The following is a 14,435-nucleotide window of genomic DNA, read 5'->3' on the forward strand; positions in this document are numbered from 1 at the left end:
TGATATTCACCCAATCATCACAAAAATTGGTCCTCAACGAGTTTTGCAAGGAGAAGTAAAAAAAAAAGAAAAAGGCCTGCTTACAGTTTGCAGTTTACAATGTCTCAACCTCTTGTACAGGCCTTGCTGGTAACAGCAGTGTGGATTTTAAGTAGCACATTTGGAGCAAAGTCTTTCTACACTCAAACTGGATTTGGAAATGCGTACTTTGATGAGGTTAGCGCCTTCAACTGTTGCGTCAACGATTCTGCTCGTTTGAAGGTCAGTAAAAGATGAACATGTTCTCGTTCATCAAAAGACGTTAGCAAAAGTGCCTTTCACGGGTTTCTTTCTTCTAAAACCACGCGGAGGAAACTACATAACTTGCTTGTTTAGAAAGAACAGTTGTACAATACCATCGTATTCAGATCCTCATTAAGAAAAATTATTTTGAATATTATTAGTGAAAACAGCTGTTGACACATTTGATAAAAATATTCTTTAATGTTCCGTGTGTGTGTGTGTGTGTGTTGAACTTCATTTGATCGTTATAATTCCTTGGAATTCACTGTCGTAATTGATGAACTTGATTTTACAGGAACTGGATCTTGAAAGATTGTCGCTCTATTTTCTCACGTGAAAGGCTGGTGTCGGAACAACTGCCAGAGCCAGAGGAAGAAGTCTGGGTGGACGCGCTGGGAAAAGACATCATAGAACTGTCGCTGAGGTCTGGCACAGGGTTGACGGAACAGATGGAACTCGAAGCGTTGCTGTGACTGCTGAAGCCCAAACTGCCAGCAGTGCCAGAGTCTGGTTTGTATCTTCTGCATCTTAAGGATGAAGCCATATTCTTCCCCATTTCCAGGACCTCCTTTGATCCAGATATTTGATGCTGGACAAGCTGAGGTGTACAGGCCAGAAAACACATTACTGATAAACCCAAAATATACCATCGTATATATTGTTTTTTACGTGAAAAGGCTTGAAAAGTGTTTTCCTTCGACACAACATTAAAGACTAAATTGTTGTGATTTTTTTTAAAGAGGCGAAGAATCGCAATGTTTCCTATTTTCTGAAAACAAGAGAATAAACACCACTTGCCACCAAGGTCTTGGAATTCCTACCTGTCTTACCTGCAGAAGCTGCTGACTGCCGCAGGCCAGTTGAGGCGCTGTGACTTCCCTGCGGGTTGTGACGGGCAGTGCGGTGTTGACATGACGTTGTCTGACGTCACCGCCACGGTGCGTCAGGTCCTCCAGCCTCCGCAGCACGTGCTCCACAGAGCGCAGGCGCGCCTGGATGCTCATGTCATCTCGCGGGTTGAGTTCCTTATGGCAGATGGCGTTGTCGTTGTACTGCGTTTTCAAAAGCTAGTTATGTGTTTGAACACGCGCATTAAATAAACGCACGCACATACGCACACACACACGCACGAACACATGTTTGGGGTAGGAGGGAGGAAAGGGGAGGGCGGTCGTAGCTTCCGGGAACACCGAATAAACAATATAAAGCTCCTCATATAATACTTTTGTTATAGACACACCTAAATGACTCTTGTAGGACAAAAATAGCTGGCTAGTGCATACTGACGACTGTTAAGGGGCCTGAGAAAAGTGAGGGGCCTCTAATATCTGATTCCCTAACAACCTTGCACCTTTGACATCATTAACCACACACATCCCAAAACAAAGATGGAGAGAAAAAGACGTCAAACAAGTCTTACGTGATCATTCCATTTATGTTGACGCCACATCCGGGGTGCTGACTGTAAACACGCGGTACATCAAGAAAAGAATGTTCTCCGATTCTTGGAATGGCCTCCGTACTTCTTGGATTCTGGCTGCAACTTAAGATGGATCCACCCAGACAGCCCTGGCGGCTTTTCTGGCAAAACTCTGTGCAGCTGACGCTAGCTTTCCTTCCTACTTGCCTGTAGGACTTGAGGAATCTGTCGCCAGCCTTACTTCCAGAAAAGTTTATGCTGAGAGGAGCTTTGATGCCAAGCTCTCTAGGTAAACGTTCTTCAGCCACAAAACTATTCAAATTGGATGTCGACTTGTGTAAGGAGAAGTTAGGGGTGCCGGTTGCGTCTGGGTTTGGGAGGAACCTACCATGATTCCTAACGGAATGGCCGTAGCCTGGGTAAGGGAGATCTTCGCCCACAGATTTACGTTCAGTCGGATCTACAGACGATCTGCACTGCCGAGGTCAGGGGAACGAGCGAAGGAGCAAAAGTCTGTATAGTTCTGCTCGCCTGCTTCTACTTTTTGGACATCTTCACCTTCTGATTTGTAGATTTGCCAAAACTTCGCGTCAGGGTTACGACCATTGGTGCCTGGTGTCACTTGTTGCCGCCGGTTCCTAGTGTTTCCTCTACAGTCATGGTCCTGTCTGAATCCAAAACCGGAGGTGTTGGAGTTGCTAATTTTGTAAGCTTGGTGTGCTTTTCTCACCTTTCTGAATCTGAACCACCACTGTGTCCAGCCTGCGAAGTGACCACGTCGGGAAAGGAACTTTCTGTGTACACGCCGGGACGTCGCTCAGCATTATCATCAGCTAAAGCTTTTTCCATGGGCGTGTCCTCAGACCTTGTGTTAGCACATCCACTTTTAAAATGCCCGTCACTGCCAGCAGGAACCTGAGTTCTGTAATTTTCAGAAAGATCACAGGAAACTTCATGGGTGACGCCATCTGGAGCATCCATTCTTGCGAACTCGGCACTAACAATAACGTTGTTGACTGCACATGTTGCGGGATAATTCGTCAGGCTTGGCTTGCTATATGTGCTGTTTAAGTTGCAGTCAGGCTGGAGAGAGACATAAAAGGAGCGAGAAACATTCTCATCTTCCTCGATTCCCTGAAGTGCAGCAGTGCTGAAGTGACCAGCATGCACGGCATCGTCAGCACCATTGTTCGGAAACTGTTCGGTAGCACGACCATGCGGTCCGTTTGACGCTCTTGTTCGAGGTTAGTATGCCCTGTGACCGCATTGGCTCCAAGATTCTCCGCCGTAAATGATGAGGAATTTGCAGCATTTTTTCTCTCGGTATCAACACAGCTAGACACGGCATCGACTTCTGTGACTATTCCGACAGCGCCTAGAGGTTGTGACCTAAAAAGGTATGGCGAATTTCCGAGCTCTGTTTTTGCACAACCTTTCAATGAATCCCTTCTGAAGCTCTCGGACAAGATGGTATGTGCAGAGGTGTCGAAAGCATGAAAAACTCCTGCCTGTCTGTCAGTCATCAACAACGGAATCAGGGAAAGTCCTTTCAGTGGCTGGTGTTGATTAGAACCGGGGGACAATGATCGGGTACGAAAAGTTTGCGCCTGCTTTGCATCACACTGAGAATTTAAATGATTGCTTATTGCCTCAGACTCAGAACTAGACACTCCGACAGGTTGACCAGAAAAGTAAAGTTGCTTGGCGACACTGTCCTGAGGGTCCATTACATCTGGATAGGTAGATGATGTTTTCGAGTCCAACTTCGTACCCGGATTACAATCATTTGCTTGTGAAGTCGCAAGCGTTTGAATGACAGCCATTGTTGCCAAGGCTTACTTCGCTTGCTGCATTAGAATTACATAAGTAAACATCCTTTTCATTATGGACAACCTTTTCTGGATTATCCCCCAGTCCTACGCACGAAAACGTATCGCCACTGGTACGCAGGTCATGAACACTTTCCCATGGCTCCCATCTACCGGACAAGTTTGAGGTGGTGTTGCAGTTGGAATGTGATTGTGGAACAGCAGAAATGGTCTGAGCCAGACAGTCAACGGGATTGCACTGTGAACAAACGCCTACTGGCGCCGACTGTCCGCAAACTGGTGATGACGTCACATATTGAGACAACTCTGACAGGCCGTCCGAAAGTCTAAACCCCTCGTTAATGAAAGGCTTCTGAGACCTGCTGTCGAAAGGAATGTCAGGAGCCCTTGCAAGATGTCTGAAATTGGAATGGCCTCCAGAAAGAAACAATTCCGGTGATATGTTCGGACAGAACTGTGCTCGGACCTGTGCATGTTTCAGAGAGTTTGCTTCCTGAAACTGTCTCAGAGTATAAGAACAGAGATCTAGTTGTGGGCTGAGGTCGTGAATTGTCCGATGACTACTCCTTTCCATTGCCGAAATACATGGTTGGAGGTGGTGCTTGCACCGAGGAGAATCATCCAGATGGTTCTGCACGGTACAAGCCACACTTGGCATGGTCCTCACGGATGATTGCATCTGTTTCAAGTGCTCTTCGATCGTCAACTGAAAACAGAGAAACATTGGCATGTCAATATTCAATGCTTAAAGTTGTAATTTACTACACACTCCCCCAAACAGAAGATTTGTCATTTAAAGGATAATTTTATTTGTTTGTAGCATTTCTTTTTAAACACTTGGCTCTGCTGAATGTTTCTACTGGAATCATATGCGGAAACGGATTTCTACGCTAAGGTTAGGAAATAGTGTAGTGTACGCAACCCAACCATTCATAGACTTTAAATAATACCTTCATCATCGCTAAGTTGGCCCAGCATGCTTCTGTTGGTTTGTCCTCAACGACTTTAGCAGCCTCCGGACCAAAAGAATACTGCAAATCCTGCCTCCACGGTGAACCAGAGGTATAGATGTGCTGCGTACATATAAACAGCAACAGCAGGATTCAAAGCACTTTACAGTATTAAGAGTTCACTTGTACAGCGTGCTTCCCTGTAAAAAAGATAAGCTCAGTGCAATTGCACATGAAGATCAAATAACAGTCAAAGAAACAAAACACGAAAAGGAAGAGGTGATGTGACACAATATGGAGGGAAAAGGTCTGTAGTAATAGAGCACCCTAGACGTTCGACACTGTTCCCAATGCCAGAGCTACGACACGAGGTACACAGTTGCTTCCTATCAGCAGAAAAAAAGTTGGAAACGGCATAAGTATAATAAGGAAACCGAGTGGAGTGGTATGCACCAAGAAAACGGGACAAGTTAGAAAACAGATTCCCTTGGAACACCGAAGGAAAGAACAGATGGATCAGATGAAACATCGTTGATAACAATTGGCAAGCCAGTTACCAAACCATCGTATAAGAGAGTGTCTGAGGAAATCAAGAAGTACGTTGTAAATGCTGCACTGAGATGAAGACAGACAGACAGATAGACAGACTTCTGCAATAAAGAGCCAGCAATAAGCCATTCGAAAACTGTTACCAGTTGACAGAAGGACACAAGGTTTATACCTGCTTTGGCAGATGACCACCACCTATATCCCCAATGAAATGTTCTGTCTCTCTTGACGTTGTGCACGCTATTGAGTCTCTTAACCCTCGTCTTTCTCGGTCTATCTCGTGCTGCGCGAGACTTGGTACTGTCGGCGCCTCCGTCGTGTGGTTCATCACCTGGGTGTGATGGAGGGGAGACGACTGCTGGAGGGGAGACGACTGCTGGTGGAGATGCGAGTCAGGGTAACGAGGCGTGAACGCTAGGGATCAGACACAAATATAAGCATACCTGGACAAACGTACCCAGTATAGTTAGTAGAAACAAGCATGCACGTAGTAATAGTCTTCAGTCGTCTGACCGACAGGTGATTCTGCACTTGTTTCTGAGTGGGTCAGTGTTTGTTGCTTTGTGCCTAACCCGGCTACACTACTACTATTACTAATTATAACAATGTTTATAGTACATTTTCCATTTCATGGAGACCAGCTCAAAGAGGAACATTGCAAATGTCAAGCAATAATGCACAACTCAAAACTTATTTGTCTATAAAATGACAAAAGCAAAAGTACAGCAGGCATGTCGTCTGCTAAAACTACTTCTGAAGACATAGCAATCCTCATTTAACATTCGAAGAAAAAAATAAGTAAGGAAAAAATCTCTTGGTGAAAAACGAAATAAAGAAAACAATCGTTATATTCTGATTTACTGACTGCATAAAGTGTAGTCACCAGGACGAAGTTTCCGTGTGTGTCGTGTGTAATAATTACACACTTATGTACCATGTCTCTTCTACTTACAGTGCAGTTGGCGCCATTTAGTCTGACCAGTGACGCTGATATTAATAGCTAATATTCCTGGTTTTGTAGGTTCGAGTATGAACCTATTTAAACATGGGTATCTTATCCATTCCTCTCACCCCACTCTCTCTCTCTCTCACACAACCACGACCACGACCACGACCACGACCACCATCACCCAGAAGCTCTGGTCACCATTTTCCTGTTGAGCTGAGTGTAGCTTCCTCATCTCCATATACTGAGCGTTCAGTTCTTGTAGCTGCTCGTCGATAGCCTCCTACATGGAAAGATGAGAAGTGCACGGGAGTAAAAAATTAATGTTAGGTATGAAATAAACGCAAGAAAAATATTTTATCAATGACTTTACAGAGAATGAGATTTCGATTGCTTTGTTGCAATTGTTTGTTAGGTCACGTTAGGAAAGAGTTGGTGGACAAAGTCCAGACCAGAAGAAAACAATGATAACTCAGTGTTGTATATCCCAGCGTAAACCTTAATATTTGCTAGAGTAACCGGAGATTAAAGGTAACAGGGAAGCTCCTGCAAAGGAATAACGTTGTAGAAATGCATCTCCATCTTGTTTTTTGTTCCAAATTTCACGTCAGCGAAACGAATGAATGGTAAAGTAGGGAAAAGCTTTCAGTGTGATGTGATTTTATTTGAGGCTGTGCTTAGGAACTGTGTTAACCCCTGCATTGGTTAGTCCGCATGAGAGCGTGCATGCGTGTGAGCTTTGTGTTTGTGTGTGTGTGTGTGAGAGAGAGAGAGAGTTTTGTTTTCTACTTTCTACCATTTCTTTTTCTACTAAGTAGGAACGGGAATTGCAGTCAATTGAATCCCACTAACTTTGACTCGATGGAGATTGAAGACTTGACGTAAAAACTGTTGAGTCTGCTGGTCGTTAGCATCTGCCTGATGACTTGTGGGGAAGATCTCTGGAGCCTACCGTCGATCAGAAACCGATACACAGGTGAAAAAAATTCGTTTTGTTACACAAACTCACTTCGTTAGCTTCAGCTTTTAAATATTTTATATTTTATGTTGACTAATCACTCATGATGAGTTTGAAATTTATGTGTAAGAAGTATTAGCAATTACAAAAAAATATAGCGGCTAATGAATGTTAAGTAGAATATAATGACGCGGTGATTTCCGTATATATTGATGTTGAATTTCCGACATTTGATTAAGGGAAAAAAAAAGTTTGTCATTATTAATATTGTGATTAAAGTCTTTACATTTTCAGCAAAAACATCTAAAAACTAGAAACAAAATCCAGTGGGACATTTCTTGATCATAGTTTACATGTAATCAGTAAAGTTGTACTGTGAGTTTGTGATACAGCACACATACCCGTATCGGATTCTAAAATTAAATCAAAGACACTCACCAGGTCGCAGACTTCTTTTCTGTTCATCAGAAGATGCTTGGTTATAACAACCACAGAAGTTGCACCAGGTCTGACCTTGTGCCCTTACGCTCGGAAAGGGAACAGCACCAGGGCTGTTATTTTGTGCAGGCATCTCTATCCTGACGGTTTTCTCTGCTGGGACAGGGTCTGCCATTTGTACGAAATTGTTTTGTTCCACGGAAGTTCTGCTGCCAAGCTGTTCTGTGGAGTCACCAACACTTGTGGAGGCATCTTTATGCTCAGCGTGAGATAAACCGCAGCATGATGTCGAAAAACTATTTTGACTATCGAACATTTGAATGGCGTTTCGGTCGAACGTTGGTGGCTGAACATGCACGCAGCTCTCTGCCGGCATCTGGTAGTACTTCTCGGGCTGCTTCGCAGAAGTATGAAAAAAGAACGATGCCAGACCATCCTCGTTATTTTCGGCAGTAAAAACCTTGCCGAAATAAGGTCGTTGGAAAGGAATTTTTGAATGATTTTCCTCCGAAACATTCAGTTCTAAGTGAGGTGAATTAGCAGGCGCTAGTTCGCCACGACCGCTATGTACCCAGCCCTGGTCAGGGCTCTGGGACAACTGACACGGTTCTTCTGTACTGCAAAGGTAATCCTGCCTGGCATTTCCACGAGTCGTGTTTAGACGAGGTTCACTAATGGAGCCAAACTCTTTTGTGGGTCGACTGGCACGGATGACACCCCGATGTCCCGGATGATTAACGCATGCTGATTTCAGGTCTGGGAGCTCGTTCCTTAGCGAGGTCACGCTTTTGCTGGTACCTTGTTCAGCTTTGGGTTCCCTCTGTCAAAGGATCCTCCCTGCGGAGCCGAGGACTTCGACCGCGGTTGCTGCTAGGACCAGGCCGGAAGGCATCAGCATATAGCACCAAGTCAGGGTGACCCATGGTCATCTCCGTCGCCGGCGTATCCAGGGGGCGGAACAAGGATGAAGGGTCGCGCTGCAGGCAGTACTGCAGAATGCCACGCAGCTCCCGGTTCATCTGTTCACGCTCCATGTTCAAATGCAGCAGACGGGATGCGCTGGCGGGAAAGCCGGAATCGCTGGACTCGCAATCGTTGAGGCGAGGCACTGATACACGAGCTTGTGGAATGTGATACTGATCGGGTGATGTGAGCAAACCTTCCAAGCTGCTCTCTACGTCCAAGCTAGAGCTTTCGGACATCTGGCACTGTACAGCAGTGCAGGTCTGGAAGCCACCGAGGTCGACCATTGGTTGGGAAAGTGGACTTGTCCAGAAGTTGTTTTCTGCGGTGCTCAGCCGGCTGTTCTCTCCTGCTTGGGAATAAGCGTGGTTTGTCCAGAAGTTGTTTTCTGCGGTGCTCAGCCGGCTTTTCTCTCCTGCTTGGGAATATGCGTGGTGAACTCCTGGCGATCTGCTGTCCTCCTCATCAGGTTCCGGGTTGCATGGCTTCGTCTCAACGCCTCGTGAATGCATTTGTGTAGCAGCTCCGGAATTTTTATTTTTCTCCAAGACTTCCCTTAGCAAAGCACCTGCTTGGGATGCTGCCGCAGATGACGAAACGAGTCCCTCCGACTCAGGCTGTTTCCTTTTCAGCGTCGAGTGATTACAATTGAACGCAGCTATTTTCTCTGTGTCCATGTTATCCAACAAAGAATTCTCTTCCACAACAAAGCAGAGTCAGTGTCGTAGCAGCCATAGGAGGCGTCTTCAACTTTGAATTCGCCGGTGCCAGCGTCTTCATTCGTCACAGGAACATCCACGTGTCTGTAGACATTTAACATCAGGTGATAGACGTTGTCAGACAAGGTGCGCACGAGTTCATCAATCACAACGCCTTCTGCCACCAGGGACTCGACAGAGGAGTGTACTCCATCCGTTTCGTTGTATAGCCCAGCCTCCGAAACTTTGCGTTTCCTTTTGAAGACTTTCTTCAAGTCTGGGTCACTGACCGAGCGCCTGATGGAACGTAAGGCAGAGTCTCTGCGGTCAGACACAGAGGAAAAGGCTTCCTTTACTGCACTCGCCACCAGGTCATAAGACAGTCTCCATGCCTGCTTCTCAGGACAATAGTAATGCAACATTCCCTCAGCGTCAGACCGAGTGGGGAGCAAGTTAAAGTCAGATTCCGTCTGCACGGTCTTATTATTAAGCTGAGTTTCAGACACCACTGCCGTGACGAAATCATTGACTACTCTGAAAGCTACGCTACTTGAGCACTCGGTGATGCAACTATCTACAGATAAATCTGACGTCCCAACCGCTGTGCTTGTTAGTAATTTTGGTACCTCGGCTTCCAAGACACTTCCGTCAGACTCTCCGTTGAGGTCGTTCAAAACTTCTCTCAAGGCATCCATGGCCATAGATGTGGAAGAAGAAAAGTCTTTGGACTGTGCCTCTAGGTCTCCAGAGCGACACGAGGAAAGTCTTGCGAAATATTCCGGGTAAAGTTCTACAATTTTTCTAATTGCTTGACCTACTATGTGGTTGGCAATGTTGTAGGCTAAGCGAGTCTTGCACATGCGTCCTCCTACTCTCTCCTGCACACACAACGACTTTGGTGTGGAGCCGTGCAGGGAAGACTTGGCCAAGTCATTGTTTCCCTGCTCCTCGCCTAGCAAGATGTCTTCCTGACCCTTTCTTTGTTCAATAGAATTGTCTTTGAAGATATTTTCTTCAAAGTGCGTTGCATGGATTCGAGCACCAGTAGTATAGCCTCCACGGACTGCGCGTTTGTGTCCGCCAGTTCTGTCTCCACTTCCTGCTGGTCCGGAGGAGAAACGTCAATTTGAGTTGGACTGCTTAACCCTCTAGGCATGAAAACCCTGACTTCACGAGAATATTTCTTCGCATCCTCTGATTTTTGGCCTGACGGAACGGACAAAGGGGTCATGAAAGAGCAGGCATCCTCTAGAAGGGTAGTTTCAGCTGGCAACATGTCTTTGAAAACACGTGACGCAGACATATGTTGTTCCGCAACGTTTGAGGACGATTTAGTAGTGTTTGTCTTCTCAGCTTTGGGAAACTGGAAACTGAGACTGGACCGTTCCTTCTCGCAATTAATCAGAGACTGCGCTTTGTTGTGCATATTTGAGAACAAAGCAACGAGAGATTTTGTGCAGGGCATTTTGGTTTCAAGTGCATGATCTTGTTTTTCCAGATGTTCTTTCTCTTTTAAGTCTTCGCTCTTCTGGGAAGATTTTCTTAGCTTCGTCGTTAAGTTGACAGCTTGAAAATTCCGACTGCATGTTTTCAGCTCTATCAGATTTTAAGTCTATTGTATCTTGATTGATAATTATGGTTACTGCGCATTCTTGAGAAATTGTTTCTGCCTGAATGTTTTCCTCTTGATTTTCCGAAAACGTTTTGGTTCCATTTAGAGTCAGACAAATTGCAGGTTCAGGCCTCATATTGTCTGAGTTCTCGATGTCTACATTTATTTGTTCTCCATTTAGATGTAAATTTTCTGCTTTGTCATATTCGGTGCTTTGCTTTCTCAAGATCTAACTCTGAAAGTTTTGCCGTGCATACCTCAACATCAGTAGGATACGAAATTCCATCCACGACTGGGAGGGACATGCTGGATGTCTCTTGCATAATTTCATGAAAAGCATACTTGCTTTCACTCTGTGAATTTTCGGCTTCCCTCTCTTTCGCTTTGTACTTTGTGTCAGTGAATGAAGCTTTCGTAGACTTTTCCTTGAATGAAGCACAGGTCTGTCCGACGGCAAGACTTTGTGTGGCAAACTGACTAAGGGCTTCTAGGACAGCCAAGAGTTGTGGTTGCTCTGTGAACTCTTTGTCTACCTGTTTTGAAACCTGTTCAGTACCAGGATTGATAGATGATTCTTTCCCCTTATCAATAGAAATCCCTGGACTTGGTGAGACTGCCGATGCTTCTTCAGATCCTCGCATATCATCGCTTAATTTCAACCCACGTTTTTCGGACATGAACCTTTTGTCTATCGGCAGATTGATGCAGGTTTTGCGTCTTGAAGACCGCATCACGAAACTTTTCTTTCTGTTGCTAGAGCTCTGGCCCTCCTGGGAGCAGGCAACGATAGGGTTTCTGTCAGTGACATCCCTCTCCATGAATCGATCGCTAAGTTCTTTGATGACTTGCCTATACTTGATCCTCCCGTTCTCTGATGGTGGCTTCTCGTCGACATCATCCTTTGTCCCCTGTGAATACTTCACCTCCTGGCCCATGGCACCAAGGCAACTCGCTTCTGTTAAGCATTCGGCGCTCTCTTCTGAATCACAAGAATCTTTGGCATTGATATTCTCGTTTATCTTCATTGTGTTTCCAAGTCACGACGGCGAATGTACACCTATTCCGAAACACGGCTGTAGATTTATAATTTTTTTAAAGATCTGTGCGAATACAACAATACTGTTCTTTCCACATAAGAGCTCTTAGACGTTCATCATGCGACACATGCTGTTATCCTGGATTTTTGATCTGAGTGTTGGAAGGCTTGAGTTTGGCGAGAGACAAATCTAAACAAAATATTCTGGAGCAAATATAAAATACGTATATGCTAACTACAAGTGTGGCCAAAGACTTCAGTCATGCCTTACTCGGGGATCATACTCTTGCTCAGTTATCAGACATTGACTCTCAGTACGAGGCGCTCAAGATGGACGATGGATTCATGAAGTACGTGTCCGTCTCCGCCAGAGCCGAGATGTTATCTGGTGTTAACGCCAGGACTCTCGCACAGACGTCAGTGACTAGCCATCGACTACTTTGCCCTGAAATGACAGATGAATAACAGGTCTTCAATATATCTTCCAATGCTGGAAGACAGGTGTATGCAGGTATTCTTTAGATTAATGCTTCAAAGTCCTAAAACGTTCCAACAGGTTTATGGGACTAGAGGATGTTAATGTTTGTGACCTTTGAAAATGTGAAAAAGAAAATCTTTTTTTGAGAAATGTAAATTTGCTCGATATTTCTGGGAAAAAACTTACAATTTTAAATGTGCGAACACATCAAGATGATTTTTAGTAATAATTTTAAACATATGTTGTAGTGGATTTAATTTTATTGCTTTCGGAATTATATTATGTTCATAAAGACGTTTAAAAATTCATTCTATATATATAAATAAATAAAACAAGAAAAATTGTAATGCTCACATGGAAATGAAATATATATATAATCATAAAATATGGCTGCCCGATCGAACGTTTAGCTAAAAATACTGACTAGCCTTGTTTATAATTTTATTGAACTGTTGTTTGGTAATTATGTGTCTTTTGCTCTATGCTACAATTGTTATAAACACTTTTATGTTATACGTGCAATGTAAATGTGAAAACATACATGCGGTATTTTATTTAAATAATAAGGGTGAAATGCCGGGTATTTTAGATAATGAATGAAACTTTTTCCCCATTTCACTGTTCTGTTTTTGTCAGAACAATTTCTATATAAGAAATAATCAGTTATATTAAAACACGTAAATTGTAAGCTGACCACATCCCTCGTGAGAAATTTTGAAAGAATGCTATTCAGTGTAAAAATGCATTGAGTTCTTTCAAATATTTAGAAATGAGCTGGTAAATTTTATAGGTAAGTGTTGACATAAATAAATGCAGACAAATATAATTTTATCACGCCATGCTTTGATATATTCAGGAGTCGGCTATGGTTTAACTGTCAGTTGACTAAATAATCAGACAATCTGAAAAAAGTTCCATCTTGCACACATCCTGAGTTAGCTCAAGCAATGTACCATATCTTAAAACAGTTTAGTTATGCAACCAGTGAAAATATTCCTAAGCTGCGCCATCGCTGTTTGAAATAAAATCGAAGAAATCAAAGGTAACGCTCAATATTGCTAGATTCAAAAACTCAGAAAATCTTTCATGAATATGTCTGAAATATTTCGTCCAACTAACCGTCTGTTTCAGCTTTTCTCTTGAGGTAAGCGTTTGGATTTTTAAAAGCCAGAACACATTTTGTTCGTAAGATTGTTTTCATGAACATGCGCAGCCTCCAAAATGAACATGTTTGAGACATCTACTTTCTTGTCCATGTGACTCTTTGTAATGCGATCCTATCCTAGTCGGGTACTCATACATCTATGTAAATTGGTCCACGGATTGATGGCTGGCTGAATTGATTACTTAGTTGCTGATTTTTTTTTTAATGACGAAACACTACAAGTTCATTATTAACAGGTTATCCACGCTGTCAATGCACTGATTTTATTTCCTGGTAAACTTTGGGCTGAAAGTTCCTATCAGTATCAATAATAGAACTGTAACCAACGGCGCTGAAGAATCATAAATCTAAATAACGCTGCCTTTAGGTTCTGCGAGTTCCACAATATGGAAATGCTTGTTCTAGTTCTTCTATTTTGTGGGATTTTGTGAGACATGAAACTAAAACCATATTTTCCTAATCAGCATAATCAAAATAATATGAATTTTATTTCAGGAGTGGGTTTCCATCACTGAATTATGAGGGTCAAACTTGAAGGTTAAAGTTAGATCTACATATGACATTTTATTTGTTTTTGCAGAATAATTTGTTCTGAGTTATGAAAGTAGAACAAAAGAATTATTTTTAATGTGTCTTAGCATATGCTAAATATAAATGCCTGCAAACAGTTACATTCAAACGCAGACAGACACTTACCAACCCGTTTGACAGTTTTCCAGAGCGCACATATGCGTCGAAAGTGAGTCTTGGTCCTCACGACATCAACTAGGGGAGGTCATGCTGCCAAAACTGTTACACTTCATATTCCTTAATCAAATTCAAGACTAAATTTAATATTAAAAAACTTCACTTGCGATTTTGTTATTTTTTTATATTCTTAATCCACTACGTTTGATGACTTCCCCCTTTTTTTATCTGTTTTGTGTGCGTATGAGTTCTGTCCCTTTACAACGTGGAATGCCTTTCATAATAATCAGCTGATGTATCGTGTAAAATCAGCATCTCATGCAGGAAGTGGACGCTTCTCTCACTTCAAATATAGATCTTGCACACTGGCTGACAGTTTTTTAATATATATTCTATTAAACTGTTTGTGAAATAATTGAGGGTC

The 14,435-nt window shown here is 43.2% G+C and overlaps 1 protein-coding gene across 2 annotated transcripts; it reads right to left on the bottom strand.

The window, feature by feature from the left end:
- Positions 1–455: 455 nt before the first annotated feature.
- Positions 456–14,123, bottom strand: LOC112554229. 2 transcript variants are annotated; one of them, XM_025221908.1, is made up of 9 exons: positions 14,021–14,123; positions 7,373–12,126; positions 6,829–6,924; positions 6,178–6,259; positions 5,203–5,444; positions 4,482–4,604; positions 1,703–4,237; positions 1,113–1,334; positions 456–880 (listed from the first exon to the last, which is right to left on the bottom strand). In XM_025221908.1, the coding sequence occupies exons 2-7, from the start codon at positions 7,397–7,399 to the stop codon at positions 3,485–3,487; spliced, it is 1,323 nt and encodes a 440-aa protein (XP_025077693.1). In that variant the 5' UTR covers positions 7,400–12,126; positions 14,021–14,123; the 3' UTR covers positions 456–880; positions 1,113–1,334; positions 1,703–3,484. The 2 variants fall into 2 exon arrangements, with proteins under 2 accessions (XP_025077693.1, XP_025077696.1); XM_025221911.1 differs by having other exon boundaries at positions 1,104–1,334.
- Positions 14,124–14,435: the final 312 nt, after the last annotated feature.

This window comes from Pomacea canaliculata, linkage group LG13 (assembly GCF_003073045.1).
Source record: "Pomacea canaliculata isolate SZHN2017 linkage group LG13, ASM307304v1, whole genome shotgun sequence".
Taxonomy (NCBI): Eukaryota; Metazoa; Mollusca; class Gastropoda; order Architaenioglossa; family Ampullariidae; genus Pomacea; species Pomacea canaliculata.

Bases quoted from the DNA above. Each gene is read 5' to 3' on its own strand.
- LOC112554229 (XM_025221908.1), bottom strand. From the start codon at position 7,399: ATGAACAGAAAAGAAGTCTGCGACCTG. The intron at 5,445-6,177 runs GTGACCAGAGCT...TCTGATCCCTAG, and splicing joins CTCAGCTCAACAGGAAAATG to CGTTCACGCCTCGTTACCCT. The intron at 4,238-4,481 runs GTATTATTTAAA...CTCTGTTTTCAG, and splicing joins CCAACTTAGCGATGATGAAG to TTGACGATCGAAGAGCACTT.